General features: G+C 33.7%; 4 protein-coding genes and 1 pseudogene across 4 annotated transcripts; 2 read left to right on the forward strand and 3 right to left on the reverse strand.

Annotated features, from left to right (window-relative positions):
• Positions 1 to 174: 174 nt before the first annotated feature.
• On the forward strand, positions 175 to 4,626 carry LOC107915432 (RCC1 domain-containing protein RUG3, mitochondrial). Its single transcript, XM_016844594.2, has 6 exons — positions 175 to 696; positions 1,730 to 1,869; positions 2,783 to 2,977; positions 3,581 to 3,709; positions 3,804 to 3,959; positions 4,267 to 4,626. The coding sequence occupies exons 1-6, from the start codon at positions 176 to 178 to the stop codon at positions 4,458 to 4,460; spliced, it is 1,335 nt and encodes a 444-aa protein (XP_016700083.1). The 5' UTR covers position 175; the 3' UTR covers positions 4,461 to 4,626.
• Positions 4,627 to 5,055: 429 nt separating this feature from the next.
• LOC107915447 (zinc transporter 8-like) lies at positions 5,056 to 6,114 on the reverse strand (annotated as a pseudogene).
• Positions 6,115 to 10,010: 3,896 nt separating this feature from the next.
• On the reverse strand, positions 10,011 to 12,281 carry LOC107915465 (60S ribosomal protein L13-1). The gene is made up of 5 exons (XM_016844626.2): positions 11,401 to 12,281; positions 11,171 to 11,286; positions 10,937 to 11,070; positions 10,517 to 10,675; positions 10,011 to 10,416 (listed from the first exon to the last, which is right to left on the reverse strand). The coding sequence occupies exons 2-5, from the start codon at positions 11,277 to 11,279 to the stop codon at positions 10,195 to 10,197; spliced, it is 624 nt and encodes a 207-aa protein (XP_016700115.2). The 5' UTR covers positions 11,280 to 11,286; positions 11,401 to 12,281; the 3' UTR covers positions 10,011 to 10,194.
• Positions 12,282 to 13,357: 1,076 nt separating this feature from the next.
• On the reverse strand, positions 13,358 to 14,585 carry LOC107918788 (zinc transporter 3). The gene has a single exon (XM_016848379.2). The coding sequence runs from the start codon at positions 14,498 to 14,500 to the stop codon at positions 13,460 to 13,462; it is 1,041 nt and encodes a 346-aa protein (XP_016703868.2). The 5' UTR covers positions 14,501 to 14,585; the 3' UTR covers positions 13,358 to 13,459.
• A 1,594-nt stretch (positions 14,586 to 16,179) lies between these two features.
• Positions 16,180 to 20,236, forward strand: LOC107908328 (vanillin aminotransferase). The gene is made up of 18 exons (XM_041099693.1): positions 16,180 to 16,244; positions 16,723 to 16,905; positions 17,078 to 17,150; positions 17,308 to 17,405; positions 17,504 to 17,596; positions 17,703 to 17,776; positions 17,868 to 17,906; positions 17,986 to 18,074; positions 18,174 to 18,250; positions 18,342 to 18,416; positions 18,495 to 18,542; positions 18,695 to 18,778; positions 18,860 to 18,947; positions 19,036 to 19,114; positions 19,239 to 19,329; positions 19,418 to 19,496; positions 19,727 to 19,842; positions 20,013 to 20,236. The coding sequence occupies exons 1-18, from the start codon at positions 16,203 to 16,205 to the stop codon at positions 20,091 to 20,093; spliced, it is 1,509 nt and encodes a 502-aa protein (XP_040955627.1). The 5' UTR covers positions 16,180 to 16,202; the 3' UTR covers positions 20,094 to 20,236.
• Positions 20,237 to 20,838: the final 602 nt, after the last annotated feature.

The following is a 20,838-nucleotide window of genomic DNA, read 5'->3' on the forward strand; positions in this document are numbered from 1 at the left end:
TAAAAGGAACCCTTTTGACTGAGTGAAATAAATCTATTTATCTTCCATTTGTAGAATACAATAGGCACTAGCTAGGCCCCAAGTCAGCCTCCTCCCATTTCCCTATTGGCCCGAGTCTCTTTATATTTATTTGTATTTAATTGGGAGTGCAGACTGAGACTGGGCCTAAAGAGTGATGGCACACCGCCTTTCAAGTCCTCTCTACCGCCGCCTCTCTTCTTCATTTAGCACCGCCACCAAAGGCAAAGTTCCTCTTCTTTACAAAAGCCCAGAGATCAACGAAGACAACGGAAATGAAGCCGTGACACTCCAAGTCCTTTCATGGGGCAGGGGAGCATCAGGCCAACTAGGTGGTGGCATTGAAGAAATCAGAATATACCCATCTCCAGTAGCCAATCTCCTCTTTCCCCATGCTTCCTTTTCCCTCTCCCCAACCCCAGGCAAAACCCAAAACCAAGATCAAAAGGATCAAACTTTGCATTCGGTTGGGATATCATGCGGGTTGTTCCATTCGGGTTTGGTTATCGGCGGCAAGTTGTGGATGTGGGGCAAAGGTGATGGAGGTCGTCTCGGTTTTGGTCATGAAAATCCTGCTTTTGTGCCTACTTTGAACCCTCACTGGGATTCTGTTTCCTTTGTCGCTCTTGGTGGTCTTCATTCTGTGGCTCTAACTTCTAAAGGCGAGGTCTTTACTTGGTCAGTTCTCTTCGTCTTCCTTGATGTTCATCCAATTCTAGCTATTATCCTTGATATAAAGAACTTTGCTCCGTGTTATTTTCTCCTTTGAGTGATTTTTGATAATTAGTCAGCTGAAACATACAGTTGACTAGATACCAGAAACTAAGTTTATAACATTATATGAGAATTCAAGTTGATATTCAAAAAGCTTATTCAGGATAACAGAAGAAAAATGATAGTGGAAGTGGAGCCTTTTCCTATGGTTATAGCCTTAGCGTTCTAGGTCAGTGGAAGGAGTTAAATCTATTGGAGAGGAAACATGGGATTGAGGAGATAGATAAATGAAAGATAGGTAGAGACTACGTGAGCTCTAGTTTTGATGATTGAATGTATAAATGTTACTTCAATGTATGTTAAATATAGAAGGTTTATATGGATCAATGAGGCCAAACATCTTTTTCAAGATCAAGCTCAAGATTTCTTATACTACTGCACCAGAGATGTGTGATTAACGAATACCCATTAGAATGTTTTATATCAGAATTCACATATTAGAGATATAAAATTGAAGCTTTTAAGTAAACCAAATGATTCTTTATAATCATTAATCCTACTGCATGAATTTTGGATTTTCATTTGTTTTTTTGTACACTTTTTCTTCTTTTTCCCTTTTAAATAAGTTATAGAGTGAGAGAGTTAGATAAGGAAAATAGATGTTATTTTGAGATTTGTATCCTGGAAATTATTTGGGTAAAAGCTGGCCATGATTAGGGACTTTGTGGTAGAGGCCGTCCTTACCTCTCAACTGGCAAGTGTGTTGGAGAGGTGGAGGAAGAAGACAGTTCAAGCTAATTCTTTGTAGATGTTCTTTTTTTATTATTATTTGATTAACTATCAACTGAATCCTCTTTATAGGATAGAAGTGGTGAAGCTTTTTTCTTAATTAGCTGTCTATTAAGTTACGAGTCTGTGGTACTCTTGCTTCAGTTGAATTGTTTTTGGCCAAAACCATTAGTACAAACTATTTCTCTTCTTAAAATGAAGTTTGCAGGGGTTATGGGGGTTTTGGTGCACTTGGACATCGTGTTTATCATAGAGAACTCGTCCCAAGATTGGTAGAAGGAAACTGGAGTAGAAATATACGTCATATCGCAACTAGTGGGACACATACTGCTGCCGTCACTGAATCAGGTTTTCAATGTTGTCAATCATCATAATATAGATCTCGACTGCCTTTACCTGTGATCTTGCTTTATGAAACTCATGTCAATGATTAACTTTTGTCATTTTAATGAATCATGGTACGTAAAGTCCCTGTGCTTAGAATGTGGAAACAATTAAGAAATAAATTGAACCTGAATGTATGTTCTCAAAAGACAAAGATACTTAATGCAATCTCAATACTTATCACATTTCTAGTTTATCATCAACTTTTTGGAAGAAAATTTGCCTCAAGCCATAGTATCAGATTTGATTTTTTTTACAAACCTGGATAATTTGAATGCAATGCAATATATCATTTTTCAAGCATCATACAGCTTATTCTCTGCTTTCTTTTTGTGTATCTTTGTATGTTCAATCACTTGTTTAATAAATGAAGGTGAACTTTGTGAACCATCAAACTGCAACACTAGTCTGTAAAATAACTTCTGACATGCTCGGTACTTCCATTTCCCTGTATGTGGAATCTCTCTTGTCGTCAGATATGAAAACTGATAAAAGAAGTACATTCAGAACGGAGAAGATAATAATACTTTCTATTTAGCACATGGATAACATGCCCTGCAGCATTTTTGTCTGTACAGAAGGTAAAATATAGTAGAAAGGAGAAGGGAAGAGTGTATTGATGGCAGAAGGGATTGGTTTAGTTAATGATAACTATAAATTGAAACTTTGAAGAAGAATGCAGCAAACAATGGGAAATCGAAGGAGAATCATGTACCTTAATGTATGCTGAAAAAATAGCAAATTGGTGTTATTAACAGGTTTTAGATGTCATGCTATCTATCATGTGTGCTCATTTCTCACATTATAGGTGGTCATCTTCGTATATATGTTTTGTTGCTTTGCCTGATCTGAATACAGCTGTTATTCGTTGAATTAGGAGACTTGTACACCTGGGGCCGAGAGGAAGGGGATGGCAGATTAGGTCTTGGTCCTGGTCGGGGCCCAAATGAGGGAGGTGGACTTAGTATCCCATCCAAAGTGAAAGAATTACCTACTCCTGTTGCTGCAGTTTCTTGTGGTGGTTTCTTCACAATGGCATTGACGGAGGATGGAAAACTTTGGAATTGGGGTGGTAATGTCTCTCTACCTGTCTATATATTTTACATTTCGTTATATTGTTCCTATGGGTATTTAATTATTTTTTTATCCAAAAGATAGATTAGAAAGATAAACTATCTAATGTCTACTGAGACAAACACTAATTAAGGAGCAAAACGTAGCCATAATATAATACCACGACTTCAAATATTTTTTGAAACTTGTACCCTTGTTTGCCAAGCATACTACATGGACAGGCAACATACTCTTGAAACTAGGAATTAGGGTCAACAAGGTGTGAGTTATGGTTATAGTAGAGCATGGGGAAAAATATGTTTACTGCATACTGAAAACTGAAATCTTACAGTACTGGAACATGTAATGAGCCTGTTAAGGATGGCTCAAGGATTAAAGAGCTTGGTTTAGTTGAATTCATCAATTTACTTCCTTAACCTGCTTTTTTTTTCATTTGATCTTTTTAGTTTGTGGTGAAGATATCTTTATATTGATTTCCTGCGACTTGTTTTTTATTTGTTTGTTTTGATTAATTTTCATTTTATCTATTTCACGATGCATCACCTTCCTGGAATAGTTTGCTGAATGTCTATATCTATATCTATTTTTTATGTTTACTCAGCAAACTCTAACTATGAGCTTGGAAGAGGTGATAAGGTTGGTGGTTGGAAACCGAAACCAATTCCTAGCCTTGAAAGTACTCATATCGTTCAGATAGCAAGTGGTGGATATCATTCTCTTGCATTAACAGGTAAAACCAGTGCCACATGTCCTTTCTTTTCCTTTAGTCTTTTCCTTTTATTGGTATACTATAATTATTGATTATTCCTTCTGTATTATTTTAGATGAAGGTAAAGTACTTTCATGGGGCCATGGGGGACATGGTCAGTTGGGCCATTCTTCTATACAAAATCAAAAAGTTCCTGCAACAATTGAAGCTTTGGCTGATAAACGTGTTGTCTATATCGCCTGTGGAGGTTCATCTTCGGCAGCTATAACCGGTATGTCATGTATATGTTTTTGGTAAATATTGTGTATTAGATAGCTCAAGCTTGTAGTTTCAATCATATAACAATTTAGCCATGAAAAGTGTCCACCCTTTTATATCTTTCATATTTATGCAGTCAGAAATAATGTCAGCTTTTATGTAAATCTCTGCCAGTATGAATTATTCAAATATACGACTTTTTTGCTCAGCAATATAAACTAGTTTCATAGCTTGACTCGGACCTAGGTTCTGTACATAGCCCTAAAAACCAACAACTGAGCTTGTTTGTGCATTTTACTGATATTTTTGGTTCTAAACAGATGAAGGGAAGTTATACATGTGGGGGAATGCAAAAGATCAACAACTGGGAGTTCCTGGATTACCAGAGGTTCAAGCAAGTCCTGTTGAAGTCAATTTTCTAATGGAGGACGACGGATTGGGAGCCCATTACGTGCTATCCGTTGCAGTCGGTGCATGCCATGCCATGTGTTTAGTCTCGAGATCACCTTGTTAACGAATGATGTGATCAAACAAATTCACATACGAAACTTTAACAATAGGGTCTGCAATTTTGTTTTGAAGGACACACTAAGTTCCAAGGTTGAGTCCATGGCGAAATGCTTCCCAATGAGGTTAGGCAAACAGCATTAAAGAAGCTAAGATTCATCTCCATTGTTACATATTTAAGCCTTCTGATATTTGCTGCCTACTCGATTTAATAATAAAATCACAAAATCAACAAACCAAATAAATAATAATAGGAATATGAACATTCAGTTTATAAATTATAAAATTAAAATTAAATACTTAAACTAGCTAAAAGTCAATTTAAATTACTTTTAATCTTCTTCACTAATTCAACCCATCTTTAGTTTAATCGTATCAATTTAGTCAATTTTTTTGATTTGACCAATTGATATTAATCCATTTCTAGCATCATGATTATTTCACATTAGGAAATTATTGAAATTATTTTAAATATATAACTACATATTTGAACTTCTAAGAAACTATCACAAGTTCTTGTGATCATAACAAAATCATTTGATCAAACTAAATATAATTATGCTAATAACTTGAAACCTAAAATCCGTTAAATTAATTACCAATTATTGAAAGTCGGTCTCTGGAATTGGTTGAAATTAAAAATAAAATGGATCGTACACAGCTAAATGTCACATTACAGCAGAACCAAGAAGGGACCCATTTTTCCATCGTTTTGCAACTTTGGGTTCATGAAATCAACAGCCAAAAGATCCACCAGCGCCATATATATTAAGTTCCAGGCCGACGCTGCATTCAACATCCCTTCCACAACTAATGTCATCGGGTTGTTCTCATTGTATGTATTTGATATTCTTATTCCTATCCCAATTCCCACCGGCGTAGTCAATGAGAAAAACAGTACCATAATCGCCACAGATCGAGCCTTGAATCGTGCCTGCAAAATGCATCCACCGAGTCCCATGCCTTCAAAGAACTGATGAAAAGTGAGTGCAGCCGTCAATAGTTTTATAGTCTTAGGACTTTTAGAAGCATCCGAAAATATCCCTATTATCACAGAGTGCATCACTATTCTCAATTCCAAAACCTGTGATACTAGGTATCGAAGAAGCTGAGTTGAACTCGAAATTGAACTTGCATGAGTATGAACATGTACAACATTATTTCATTTTCCTCTGTTTTCTTCTTTTCGTCGCAATGGGCCTGTTGGGTGTTATTTAGGTGAGACTTGGTGCAATGAGAAGTAGCAAACGTATCTACCAACAATGTAGTAATCGTTGATACCACGCGACTATTCCGACAAACGAGAACTTCCACCAAGGGTTTTCATCGAGGCAATGAGATGTGAAGTTCTCGATAGCATCGGGTAGAACATGGATAAACCTAGTGGACAATATGACACAGACTGCAAACGCTTTGATGACAAAGAAAACGTCCATTTCGGGATATAAAGCATCGATAGTTTTTCCTAGTAGCGGAAAACAAACACCGATGGCTGTGGCTACAAGAATGGAAACTATAGCGGCCATCTTGTACTTCAAAGCTAGTGCCTTACTTCGATCTTCATTCCCGAGGTCGCATGTGCAGTCTCCTCGTACCAGGGGAGGAAACAAGATGGAAAAGGGAAGAAATGTGAAGAGCTGGGGTTGGTTGAATTTGATCATGGTTGGGAAACTACGAAAAGGATTGAAGGGAAAGTAAAAGAGAATGTGTTATTTATAGTGGGACATTGTGAGCATGAAGCATGAAAGTAAAAGGGATTGCTCACAACGCCCCACTATAAATAACACTTCCCTTCAATCCCTTTCATAGTTTCCCAACCATGATCAAATTCAACCAATCCCAGCTCCTCACATTTCTTTCATTCTTTTTCATCTTGTTTTCTCCCTTGGTATGAGGAGACTGCACGTGTGAACTCGAGAACGAAGATCGGAACAAGCCAGTAACTTTGAAGTACAAGATGGCCGCTATAGTTTCCATTCTTATAGCTGCATTTGGATGGGGTATTAGTCCACCTCCCTCATTTGTTGGCTCAACTTCACACCAACAATGCCACTTATAGGATTAATCATGCAAACTCAACTTCAGACCTACCAATTCTTGATTTAATAATAAAATAATAGAATCAACAATAAAAAAAACCAAATAAATAACAGTAGAAACATCAACATTCTTTTTATAAATTATATATATATTTAAATATTTAAACTAGCTAAATTTCAATTTAAATGACTTTAATTTTATTTTACTCATTCAACCTTTCTTTAGTTCAATGGTATTAGTTGAACCAATTTTTTCGATTCTACCAATTGATATTAATCCATTTCTAAAAACCATTTAAATATATATCACTACATATTTGAATTTCTAATAAAAAATTATTTAATACATTATTAAAAAAAACTACCACATACCTTTAATTGATATTTACCGTTCAAAACACATTAAACTCAAATATTAAAATAACTAGACACCTTATTTCTTACTTCACCTATGTCCATGCAATACTCTATACCATGAAATTTGTTTCATATCCCTTTTTTTTCAAAGCTTCGATGATGTGATGAGATGTTTGAGGTTATCATTTCGCACAAAACCTTCAATTCGATCTTTCACCTATGCGTTGAAGATAACGCGTTAAGTTCGTGAAAGCTTAATAAGTACCTATGAATTTAAATTTTACTGTTCCTTTAATTTAATTAATAGTAACAATATTACTAATATAGTTTCATTAACAAGTTATTTAAATCTAGAGACTAATCAATATATTTACTACTTATACTTCAAATCTTACCGGTTCACTATTGATTTTACTTAACACTTTTCGTTTTGCCCACATTAGACTCAATAGAACACATAGGATATGTAAAACAATCGCTTTCATTTGCACCGAAATGCCACTGTCACTGATTTGCATTGAAGTGCAAATTCACTGTATTAACCATTATCCATCCATATGCAACATGTCCATATCTTGTCTACTTAGGTATTATATTGTCATTTTCATCGCCATCATTTATCAATTAATGTCATATAAAACTTCACACTCATTACAATTTAGTCATTATTTTTAAGAAAATCAATGTTCATTAAATTAACACTTTAATATCACTTAGAATTAAACTCACTATCATAAACACTTCACTAAAATTCTCCATTAATATTTTATTATATATATCAAATTTTGATCACTTTGCTAACTAGCCTTCTTTGCATAAACTTCACTTCACTTACTTTACAATATTATCGATTTAGTTCGTACTGACATATATTTTCATTAATCACCATCTTCTCACTTAGTAATCACTTCACTTTTATATATCATTACACTTGAATATGTTACTTCAAAATCTTAATACACTTAGTCACTTTTGTATATTTTACAATTTGATCCTTTTCAATATAAGATTTTTTTTTACTACATAAGCACTTTAAATCAATTCTCTTCCATGTAACACTTTACTTGAATAAAGCTTTTCTAATATTTTTAATACTTGTAGTCATTTCTAGGTATATTGCAATCTAGTTATTAACATTATAAAAATTGAATAATTATTATAATATTCTTCTAACTTTACCTTTCATTCAAATTTACTATCACATAACATTTTAATCAGATAATTCATCATAATATCTTATTTCACATATCAATTTTTTATGCATTTCACTTCTCTTATTTCAATTTTAAATTTCACAAAGTTTACAATTTAATCCTTGACATCATGAAAATTCATTATTTACTATAATTTCACTTTAACATCACTTTATGTTTATTTCATCATCTTATTGGACATCCATTAAACTTTCTATCATAATATTCTACTTCACATGTCAAATTATTTTATACGTTATTTTACTAATTTACCACAACTTTCACAACGTTTACATTTTAATCATTAGATAACAAGAGGATTCAAGGGTACTTACCTCACTTCAACCTAAAATCACTTGTTTTTCTCTCTTTTTTTCGCTTGAATAACTTGTTCTATCTCTTTCTTCAACATATCAAGAACATGAAACTTTTTCAGAGAATTCTTTATTTTAACATCACTTCCTTACTTTTATAACAATATTAAACTTAAAAACACGATGAAACCTTGAAATTCATACATTGTTCTCATGATTTCAAGCATTAACTTGATTTTCTCTCTCCTCCAATTCTATCTTTCTTGAATCCAAATTGATATTTATGTTCACCATGGTCTTCTTATCATTTTTCCCTCTTAATGGCTATGAAAATTCTTTTGATTTCTAGATGAAAATAGTAAATTTTAATGGAAATGACCAAATTGCAAAGAAAGCGAAATTTTCTTTTCTTCAAGAATGGTGGATGTGAGCTTGAAAGATGGAGAAATTTCCATCATCTTTTTCTTTTTATTTTTAACCATTAATTAAATAATAAAAGATCTTATATTAAAATAATTTTGACCAATCAAAATCTAAAACAAATATTCATAATTATCATGGTGTGATAAAAACATTAATTAAAAATAAAAAAAATTTAAACAACATGAAATAAAAAAATACGAATGTGAGTAAAAGAGGATTCAAACCCGAGACCTACGAAAAAAACCAGTAAAATTTAATCATCTAACTAAAGAAATTAATATGTAAAAGAAAAAAAAACGCATTTTGTAGAAAGCATTTTCAAAATACACATCCTATAGGACGCACTTTCTGCCACCTCAACTAAACTTATTTACTCTTTCCCTTTTCAAAATCAATTTATTTCTCTAAATATATAAAAGAAAACCTGAATCCCTAAATATTTTTTTAAAAATCAACATAAACTTAAAATTTGTCCCAAAATATTAACACTAAATTATACTAAATTATTTTTTTTATATTTTTATTATAATTTAAATTGTCATTTCATCATTTTATAATATTAACAAATTTAAGTATCATTTAACTACATGTTAGTTTAGCACTTGAGCTTTGTTTACCATCATTAAGCTTGAAAAGCCCATTTCAACCGAAAAATAAATGATAAACAAGTAATTTTTCAAACTAAACCTTGATTTTAAATTGAAATTTTAACCCAAGTAAAAAATGTTGGCTTTTGAATAAATGCTTTTTGATAAAATTATTATTATTTATCCCCATTAAATCTTTTACCTAAGAAAGTCACGTCTAAAATGAACATTTTACCTTTTCAAAAGTACTTTCTGACAGCAATAGTGAACACTATCAAATTCTTCATGAACACTTTCTCAAAAGAACTTTTCAACCTCAATGATAAACCAACCCTTAAACTTTTCAAAAGTTTCAAAAGTTATGCTAAACTAACCTAAACCTAATTTCCATAACTACTTCACTGTCAAATACCCAGACTTCATCGAAGGCTAAAACCGAAGATAACCAGCTACAATGTACGCTTTCTACAAGATATCACTAAATCTAAGGGTCAACCTTTTAGAAAATGTTCTCATGCATATTTAGACACCATAGCCGCAAAGAGCAGCACCAGAAGCAATATGAGATCTAATCATATGGTTCAATAGCAATCAATCATGTTAGTAAGACTTGCATAATATTACTATATGGAGCACAATGGAAATTGAGAAATGGCAGATCTCGTCTCATCTCATGTCATCGATTAAATACTCGAAATCAGGCTTACAAGTTTTATACCAAAGTTTTCTAAATGCTGTTCTAAAACTGTCTGATGATATGAAAAACAGAATGAACTAATGCTTTTAACCAAGTCAAAACAGCAGATCATAGCCCTTGAAGAAACTACCTTACTTCTTATCTTCTTTCTCAGCCTCAGCAGCCTTCTTCAATCTGGCACCGATATGTCGTGCATTCGTACGTTCGACACGAAGCTTGTTGTAGGCCTTGAATGACTTCATCTCCTCGGTGACCTTCACCAGCTCAACAGAAGGCTTCTCACGGGAAATAGGCATGTATGGTCCTTGCATTTGGGTTGCAGTTGCAAGCTCCTCAGCAGTAGAATCACCGGCCTACAGGGACACACAAAACAAACAACATTTAGAAACACCAAACAACACATAAAGGATTCAACAATTACATACTGAAAATAAAACCCTATACAAGGTTTACCTTAGACTTGCGAGCACGTCTAGGGAAGACAACAAGTTTGGCCTTGTAAGTCTTAAGCCTCTGAACATTGGCTTGAAGACCTTCAAGAGATCGGTTCTTACGACGGTGATCAACTGAGATACCGATGGTGGGTGCAAGTTTCTTTGAAATACCCGCAGCCTGGTCAGAAACAACAGTTAGCACTTATGAACGTGAATCGATGAATCCATATGCAAACAATATCGAGATGGGAAATCCATCTTATCTAAACACACTAAACATAACAACTATACACATCCATTTACAAGCTTACAAAAGCACCACTAAGATTCAAATGAAGCTTATAAACTTGATAGTCCACAGATAAAATTGAAAACCCAAAAATCTAATATAGGATTAAATGGAAAACCCTAAAACCAGAGAAAATAAAAAGATCCATACTTTAAGCTCTTCAAGGGTGAAACCCTTGCCAGCTCTCAACTTCATGTTATACTTCAAAGTCTGTCCATGGACAATAGGGCGTAGAGGTCCAGCAGTTGGCCTTGGGAAGATCCTCACGGCCTTCTTTTGCCTTGCTGCAAAAAACCCAAAACCCCATTACAAATCAAATGTTAGCCAATAAAAAAAACATAATCATTAATTAACCAAAAAGAAAACCAAAGTAGATTAGCTCACCAATTCTTCTTCTAGCCTTCCTTGCAGGCTGATTGAACCAAGTTTTCACATAGTTCTGCCAATGCTTCTTGAAATGGCCATTTGGCACAACATTGTTATGTTTAACCATGGCTTACCTGTGTGATTTAGCATAAACAAAACAAAACAAACCAAACCGAAATGTTAAATGATGATAACAAAATCTGAAAATAAACTTGGGGAAAAGAAATCAGAGTAAAGAAAGAGAGCACCTTTGGCTGGGAGGGATAATGACGGCGCAAGAAAAATTGAGCCTATGGCACTCCCTTCAGGGTTTTTCAAGCATGTAAAAGGTATATTCAAGTAGAATGGGCGAACTTTTGAAAGCCCAAACGAGGCGAATTATCAAAAAGGACAATTTTTTTTTAAACCTTGGAATTTATACTATCTAATTTCCCCCCATAAGATTTAGCCTTTAATTTGTATTAAAATATAACCAAAAAAAAAACAGAATTACATAATAAATATATTGATAAAAAATAGATATAATTAACTAAATAGTAAAATACAAATATTGAAAATTATGAAAATTTGAATTCAAATATTTATATTTCTATATAAAATATTTGAAATGACAAAAATAATTTTAAAATAATATAATTTACTTTATAAAATAAATATTTTTATCATTACTCAAGTGAGTTAGTGTGCGATTGACTCGTAACATAACACTTAACAAAAGATTTAATATTAGTAGAGGTGAAATAAATGATAAAATAAGAAGATCTTGGTCACTTTCCAATTAAATTAATATTAAACTCAGTAAAATTTTAATATTAATAGAAATAAATAAAATGAAAGTAATTTTATCATTATTTAATTCAGATGATTTAACTCGTACCAAATATCATTAATTTTTAATTGTTTTGACTAAACTATAAAAATAAACATTTATGTATAGTTTAATCATTAAATTTTAATTAATCATAATATTTTAATCACCAACCATGTGATTATATACATTTTTGAACTTTTACTTCATTTCCTCCCTCGTCTCTCCCTACTCCCTGTTCTTAGTCATTGCCAACCAAACCAGCAACACCACCATACACTTTCTCGGTTTCTCCCAGCTCACCCTCTCCAATAGCTCATTTTCTCTAAGCCTCACAACATTCACTCCTACCATCTACACACCCCACAATTCAACATCACCATCATCTCCACCTCTCTCGACCCCACTGCCTCAACTACACTGATCGTTCTTTACACGCTATCCCTATTACGCCCATAACCGAAATCAAATCCCTCAACCCACTACTCAGCAACAACAAACAAACAAACAAAAAAAGGGTATTCCTGAATCCCATCGAGAAGGAAGTGAACAGCTGAAATAAAAAAAAATCAGCAATCGGAAATTAGAAAGAAAAAAGAGAGAAGAGAAGAAGTGAATCAAGGTAAATCCAAGACCCATTTGGGGTTTGTGGGTCTTTTAAGTTTCAGGGTATCAATTGGAGAATCCCCATGGTGAAAGGAGGCGTTGGAATAATAGGAAGACACGGCTAAAGCATCGTGGCGGTCAGACGACGACGAAAGGCTGATCAGATCACTCCTTTCCGATCTTTGGCTTTGTGTTTTCGAAGCTCTCAAGTGAGTTTTAAGGAAATCTAATATGAGAAGGTGAAAGAAGATGGAGAGGGGAGCATTTTGGAGGTGAGTTTGGTCGGAAATAGCACCGAACAACGGTGGCAATAGTTGGGCTGCGGATAGGTTAAAATTTTTTAAAAAAGAAGTTAAAAAACCCATATGATCTGACGTGAAAAAAGAAAGGGAAGGAGAAGGGGAAATTTTTAATTGCACAATTGGTTCCTTGTCAGACTTCCGTAACATTCCATAACGTTTGTTAAGTCCGCGGGTGACTAAATTTTACGATTGATAACATTAGACTAAAATATAACAAATTAAAATTTAGTGACCAAAATGTAATTTAAATCATACATAAATGATTATTTTTATAGTTTATCTTTAAATCTTATTTTAATAATATTGATTTTTAAATAATTTTAATAATTGAATTAGTGTCTAGTTGACTCGTTACACTTACTTATTAAATTTAACCAAAATAAATTTTTAAAAATTGAAATCTTAGTATTAAAAAATATCGAATTGAATTCACAATTTACATAAAAAAAATTTCAAAATTAAAAAAAATGTATTAGGAATTGAAATTAAAATTCACCAAACAGATAAATATCTGAAATTAAAAATACAATGAATCTTATTATCCTGAAAAAGAATGAAGAAACTTTTGCATTGAATTGTAGTATACAAGTTTTAAGCCCACACAGCTAAAAGGGACATTAGAGCAGAGCCAAGAAGAAGGGAAACACTGGCGCTTGCACCCACTTTTCCATTATTTTGCAACTTTGGGTTCATGAAATCAGCAGCCAAAAGATCCACCAGCGCCATATATATTAAGATCCCCGCCGATGCCGCATTCAACATCCCTTCCACAACTAATGCCGTCGGGCTGTTCTCATTGTATGTATTTGATATTCCTATTCCTATTCCAATTCCCACCGGCGTCGTCAATGCGAAAAACAGTACCATAATCGCCACAGATCGAGCCTTGTGTCGTGCCTGCAAAATGCATCCACCGAGTCCCATGCCTTCAAAGAACTGATGAAAAGTGAGTGCAGCCACCAATGGTTTTATAGTCTTGGGACTTTCAGAAGCACCCAAAGATATCCCTATTATCACAGAGTGCACCACTATTCCCAATTCCAAAACCTGTGATACTACTCGGTATCGGAGAAGCTGAGTTGAACCCGAAATTGAACTTGCATGAGCATGAACATGTACAACATCTATTTCATTTTCCTTCGTTTTCTTCTCTTCGTCGCCATGGCCCTGTTGGGTGTTATTTAGGTGAGACTTGGTGTAATGAGAAGTGACAAACGTATCTACCAACAACGTAGCAATTGCGGATACCATCGCGACTAATCCAGCAAAAGGAAACTTCCCCCAAGGGTTTTGATTGAGGCAAGGAGATGTCAAGTTCTCAGTAGCATCGGGGAGAACATGGATAAACCCAGTGGACAATATGACACCGGCCGCAAAAGCTTTGATGACGAAGAAAATGTCCTTTTCAGGACGTAAAGCGTCGATAGTTTTCCCTAGTAGCGGAAAACAAACACCGATGGCTCCAGCTACAAGAATCGAAACTATAGCGGCCATCTTGTATTTCAAAGCTAGTGGCTTGTTCCGATCTTCATCCTCGGGTTCACATGTGCAGTCTCCTCGTACCAAGGGAGAAAACAAGATGAAAAAGAAGCAAAGAAATGTGAAGAGTTGGGCTTGGTTGAATTTGATCATGGTTGGAAAACTATGAAAGGGATTGAAGGAGAAGTACAAAAGGAAGCGTTTTATAGTGGGGCATTGTGAGCATGGAAGTGTTGTAGCAATTGGATTGTGTAAATGATGGAAGAATAATGAGGTCATGTTTTCTGTAGATAAAAGAGGAAGTGTTTAGAAATGTTTGGGAAGATGGAGAGGTGTTTATAGAATGTCGACATAACAAACATTTATTAAGGAAATTCAAAACCTTCCCTATGTTACCGGCCACGCTTAAATTCGTTACATTCCATGTATTATTTGCCCATCATTTTTTCCAAAGAAGATCAATTTATATGAAAACATAAATCGTTAAATTTGTTACCGTAACTTTTTGAAATAAGAAAAACCTCACTCGATAGTAATATAAGTTATAATGAATCTAAACTGAATAAAATGTTTTTAACAGCCTTAATAATTAGATTTAAATTTTGAAATCTAAGAGTAAATGATCTAAATTCTTACAAATAAAAAAATATAGGAACTAAATTCCAAGTATAGATACTATTCTTGAAAAAAAAAAGGTATAACTTGAAGTTTTAGCAAAATACTTTTTAAAATATATTAAAAAAACATAAAACAATATTTAACTAAGAGGGTATGATTTTTTTTAATATTTTTTAAATTATTTATAAACCTTGCAAACCCTTAACTAATTAAATTAAAGTAATATTATGAATATTAAATCCACAACCTCTAGTAGTGTTATATGATAAAAACTACTCTTAAACTTTGATCGAGTGCAAGGGTGGATCTAGGGGAGGTTGGTAGAGACCTCGGCTCTCTTTAAAATGAAATTTATTCTATTTTAAATTAGTAATAGTAAAATTACACTGACATCTCAAAAATGATAAAAAAAATATTTAATCTTTTTGTAATCTTTTAAAAATTATAAACATATAAATTATTAAAATAATAAAATTATATTTTTACTATAATAAAAATATATAATTTAATTTGGGTGGTCTAATTTTTTTTTTTAATTTCGAGCCTGTACAGGTGAATTTATTTTTAGTATTGTACATGGAACTTTCAATTTTTTTCTGACAATGGTCTTGATCCAGTCTTACCATCAATCCCCTTGATCCGGTCTCTCGATATAATAAAACGTTCTGACCACTTTACGGTCTCTTTTTTATTTTTGTTTCTGATCACCAGCAAGCCCCCGGTCTCATCGCTTGAAGCCGCCGTCGCCACTGGCCTCTTGCTGGTCGAAAAACGACTTTCTTAGTTACAATGCACCTTTGGTGGCCAGAGGTCTGTGACAAGTTTCTTTTTCCGTCGTTTCATCATCCTGCTTCCATGGTGGTTGTCAGTTTTTCTGGGCATCAGGTCGAGTGTCGGAGTTGAGTGAAAGCTTTATGGATGATCTTATCTCTCTCCCTTCTACCTTATCTAAATTTATTTATTTTAATTGCATTTTGTATTAATTAATTCAGATGATAATTATTTTTGAGATATATTTGTTTAATTTTAATAATTTTAGAAATAGACACGAGTCTACTACTATAATCAGACAGGTGGGGTGGCATGCATTATTTGTACGTAAATTTGCATGTACCAGACCAAATCAACCATAAAAATAGCCTACAATACGTATGAATACGTTTTTAACTGTTTCATTCCCACCACTCTCTCTTCTTTGCATGTGTTCTCTTAGATTCAAATAACTAAACTAAAAAAAATGGTTTCTAACAAGTACCTTCGATCAACTCTGAAAACCCAGGTTCCAATTCTCCATTACTCATATAATTCATCTTTCTTTTCTTAAGTGTGTAATGTTTGATCAATCTTTAACAAAACCACTGGAAATGTGTGGATCGTGATTAGAGAACCCAGTTTTTTTTATGCCATTATTGTCATGATCATTCGTTCATTTGTATAGTGTTACACTGTTTCTGCTTTTATGGATCAGTTGATGACTTGATGCTGTATTGGACTTATTGTGTAATCACATTTTAAACTACTTAGAACTAAAAATTATATCCATTTATCTAGGATCATTTACAGTAGAGAAATTCTAATCTAGGTTCTGTTTGGTTCCTGAGAAAATACGAACATGTATCGGTGTTATTTAGGGTTTAAATCAATTAGTAGTCATTCCATGATTCTGGATCAGACTTTACCATCACGTTGTGTTCTTCTGAATCATTTGGAAACATAGTTTTCAACCAACATGTATGTTGCACCCTTCCTGTTTGCAGCTTGGTTCATATATAAAGAATGCTGCAGCATGCAAAAGCTTATTGGAGTATCCAATCAAGGGTCGATGTGGGGCCAGATGGTGTAGTACCAACACATGTTTCAAGGGGCATAATATGCTGGCTCCATTCACACCTGGGTGGCAGACTACCGAAGTGAATCCTTTGGTTATTGTTAAGTCAGAGGTATGTGTCTAAGGTGTGTCCTTTCGTTAACTTGGGTATGTGTCCTGTTAGTGTCTTATCTTTATACACATACACAAATATGAGTCAGTTACAGGTTATGAAGAGTTGTAGCAATGAAGAAAGTTTAAGCTACTCTTTGTTACTATCATATAACAAATTTTATCTTGCACAGGGAAGCTATGTGTATGATATCAATGAGAAAAAGTATCTGGATACTCTTGCTGGTCTATGGTGTACAGCATTAGGTAATGTATTTCAGAGTCAAATTCTTGGTGAAAAGCAGTGCAAATCCACTCCATTTTCATGTCTAAACAGGAAAAAGCAAATGAGCTTAACGCTATGATTTGTTTTAGTAGAAGAAATTTGTTCAGGTCCTTTATGAAAACTCCATTTTTTTTGCAGGAGGAAATGAATCTCGACTTGTGGCTGCTGCAACCGATCAATTGAATAAGTTGCCATTTTACCATTCCTTTTGGAATCGTACAACTAAACCATCATTAGTATATCATCCATCCATCCATCCATCCAATGATATATTCTTTGAATCAAAATCTCATGATATTTATTGTACAGAATCTGAGAAGATTGGACCTTACAGGATCTTGCTAAGGAACTTACTGAAACTTTTACTGCAACCAAAATGGCAAAAGTCTTCTTTACAAATAGTGGATCTGAAGCAAATGATACTCAGGTTTTTCACTTATATAACATATATTGTTAGTTTTAAGTTCTTTTTGTCTTTACAAGCATTCATATCAGTAATGAGTCTAATTTGATGCTTGAATTTATATGTATAGGTGAAGCTTGTTTGGTATTATAATAATGCACTTGGAAGACCAAAGAAGAAGAAATTTATTGCTCGAGCCAAAGCGTAAAATTCAAAAATCCACTAACCTTCAAACCATGTGTCATTATTTAGTTCACTTGCATAACATAATTTCTCTTTCTTTAAATTTCTTCAGATACCATGGTTCAACTTGGATATCAGCTAGTCTTTCAGGGTAAAAATGTTACTTTTTTTTATTGGTAAAAAATGGTTTTACTTGATTGTTTAACAGATATATAGATTTACCATTACAGACTTCCACCTCTGCATCAAAACTTCGACCTGCCACCTCCATTTGTGTTGCACACTGATTGCCCTCATTATTGGCGCTATCATTTACCAGGTTTTTTCTTCTTCTTCTTTTTTGACCAATCTGTTTCATGGATATAAGTTTCGGTGTTTAAAATTTGATATAGCCATGTTTATTGTTTCAATTCATCAGGTGAAACTGAGAAGGATTTCTCAACCAGATTAGCCAACAATTTAGAAAACCTTATTCTCAAAGAGGGTCCAGAGACAGTAAGTTTTTTGAAAATGAAATGAGGAACCCTTTTGCAACTACAAGAGCCTTGTATGTGTAGCTAATCATAGCTGGTTTTATATATATCAGATTGCTGCATTTATTGCTGAGCCTGTGATGGGAGCAGGTGGTGTTATACCTCCTCCTGCTACTTATTTTGAGAAGGTGAGAGTTCTTAAAATGGCTTATATTTATCATTATGAACATGGCTTTACTAATGTAGCATTGTCAAATACCATGCAGGTACAAGCTGTTGTGAAAAAATACGACATACTTTTCATTGCAGACGAGGTAATTTGCTAAATCTCGATCTCCGGCTCTTCATTTTGCTTGAAATATTTCCTATAACCGTTTCCTCCTACACTCGAGCTCAAGTCCAGGTAACATATGAGAGATGTTTGGATGGTTTGTTCATAAGTGGGGTTTTGTGCATTGCATTGTAGGTTATTTCCGCATTTGGGAGGCTTGGGACAATGTTTGGATGTGATAAATACAATATAAAACCAGATCTTGTTTCACTTGCAAAGGTGAAGAAGCTGTAACCAAAATATTCAGATATAAAATAGGCTTTTGACCCTCATATTATTAATTCCTTATATATTGGTCAGGCCCTTTCTTCAGGATATATGCCCATTGGAGCAGTCATGGTGAGCCCTCAAGTAACAGAAGTCGTTTATTCTCAAAGCAACAAGCTTGGTAAGTTAAAACCTGTATCCAACACTCACAACCGAATACGTAATATTCTCTTTGTTAGTCCATTGACTAAAATTTTAGTCGTTTTCAGGTAATTTCTCTCATGGATTTACCTACACCGGACACCCTGTAGCCTGCGCTGTTGCAAGTGAATCAATCAAGCTCTACAAGTGTGTTCTATCCTCGATCTAAATACATATTTCCAAATATATGGATACGGAAATGTGATCTTCTAAATAAAAACATGACCAACACGCATTCATGAATAACATAGATAATGACAAATCTTTGCAGGGAAAGGAATATTGTTGAGAAAGTGAAGAGCATATCTCCAAGGTTTCAAGATGGTTTAAAATCATTTTCAGACAGCCCTATTGTTGGAGAGGTGAAACACTGCATTTTTTCACTTAATCCCCATTGATATTTTAGTAAGCATGCCAAAAAAAACAAACATAAATTTGTAACCATTGCAGATCCGAGGTACGGGCTTGATACTGAGTACAGAATTTACAGACAACAAGTCACCCAATGAACCTTTCCCTCCTGAATGGGGCAAGTTCTACTTTCTCTTCTTTATTTCTTATCAGATTTCATTTGCCAATATTAATGGAGGTCTAATAGAGATAACCATAATATTTGTTTGGATGAACTGTTACGTTGAATGCAATGAACAACATTATTAGAAAAGATATTTATGAACCCAACCATTGAAAATACCAAAATAAATATACATATTTGGGTGCAAAACACTAATGACAAATCATTGATGATTTTGTGTATAGGAATTGGTGCATATTTTGGAGGACAGTGCGAGAAGCAAGGGATGCTAGTTCGTGTTGCCGGTGACACCATAATGATGTCTCCACCCTTTATAATTAGTCCAAAAGAGGTTGATGAGGCAAGTTCTGAGTACAAATTAAATTTAAAGTCGAATCTAACTTAAACTCTAAATAGAATTTCTCTATTAATAAAAGATATATAAATTATAGCAGTTGATATGATAAAAAGGTGATGAGAAGTTATTGATTTGCACAGTTTTTTTTTTCTGACAAACATTGATTTGCACAGTTAATAAGCAAATATGGGAATGCATTGAAGGCAACCGAGGAGAAGGTGAACTCACTCAAGTCTCAGCACAATAAACAGTGACCATTTTTGTGTGTTGCCAATGATGATGATGCTGAAAATGTTATGTAGCTGTTATTTTTATTGGGAAATTAAATTTAAATGAAAATCTTGAAATTCAAGATGAAATTGTTGACGTGGAAAAGAGATAATATCTTTATTTCATACAATCCTCTCATACATCTTATTAGATTTGTCTGATAAATAGTGTCGGAAATATTCTTGACTAATCAATTCTATGTCAAATAATTACCTAATGGGTAAACTACACTAAGGTCAGTAAAATATTAATAAGCTTGTATTTTGGTCTTTCAACTTCAAAAAGTTATAAAATGATTACTGAATTATTCGAAAGTTTTCATTTAAGTCACTAGACTATTAAAATCATTGTTGTATAGCCTTTTTTATTTGCATTGCATGCACTCATTGAAAGCTTTCATTTCCTTTCTCTTTTACAATTCATTTTTTTCATGAACCAACTTTAAAACATCACGAATCTATAAATCAAAATCGAAACAGTTTTCTTCTTTGATCTCCGACACTGATCATTAAATCAACTTGGATTTAAGGTGCATTACTCTACTCATTTATGGATCGTCAAACCATCGTTTAGAATTCATCAGTCAAATTTTTTTTTTAAATCTACATAATTCGATTGTCCGAAAATTAAAAAAAAAATCATATATGAGCACAAAACATTCTTTTTCATTACGTAATAAAAGACAAAATAGCAGAAAGCTCCGAAGAGTTTAAACATCATCATTCTCTT

Source organism: Gossypium hirsutum, chromosome D08 (genome assembly GCF_007990345.1).
Source record: "Gossypium hirsutum isolate 1008001.06 chromosome D08, Gossypium_hirsutum_v2.1, whole genome shotgun sequence".
Taxonomy (NCBI): Eukaryota; Viridiplantae; Streptophyta; class Magnoliopsida; order Malvales; family Malvaceae; genus Gossypium; species Gossypium hirsutum.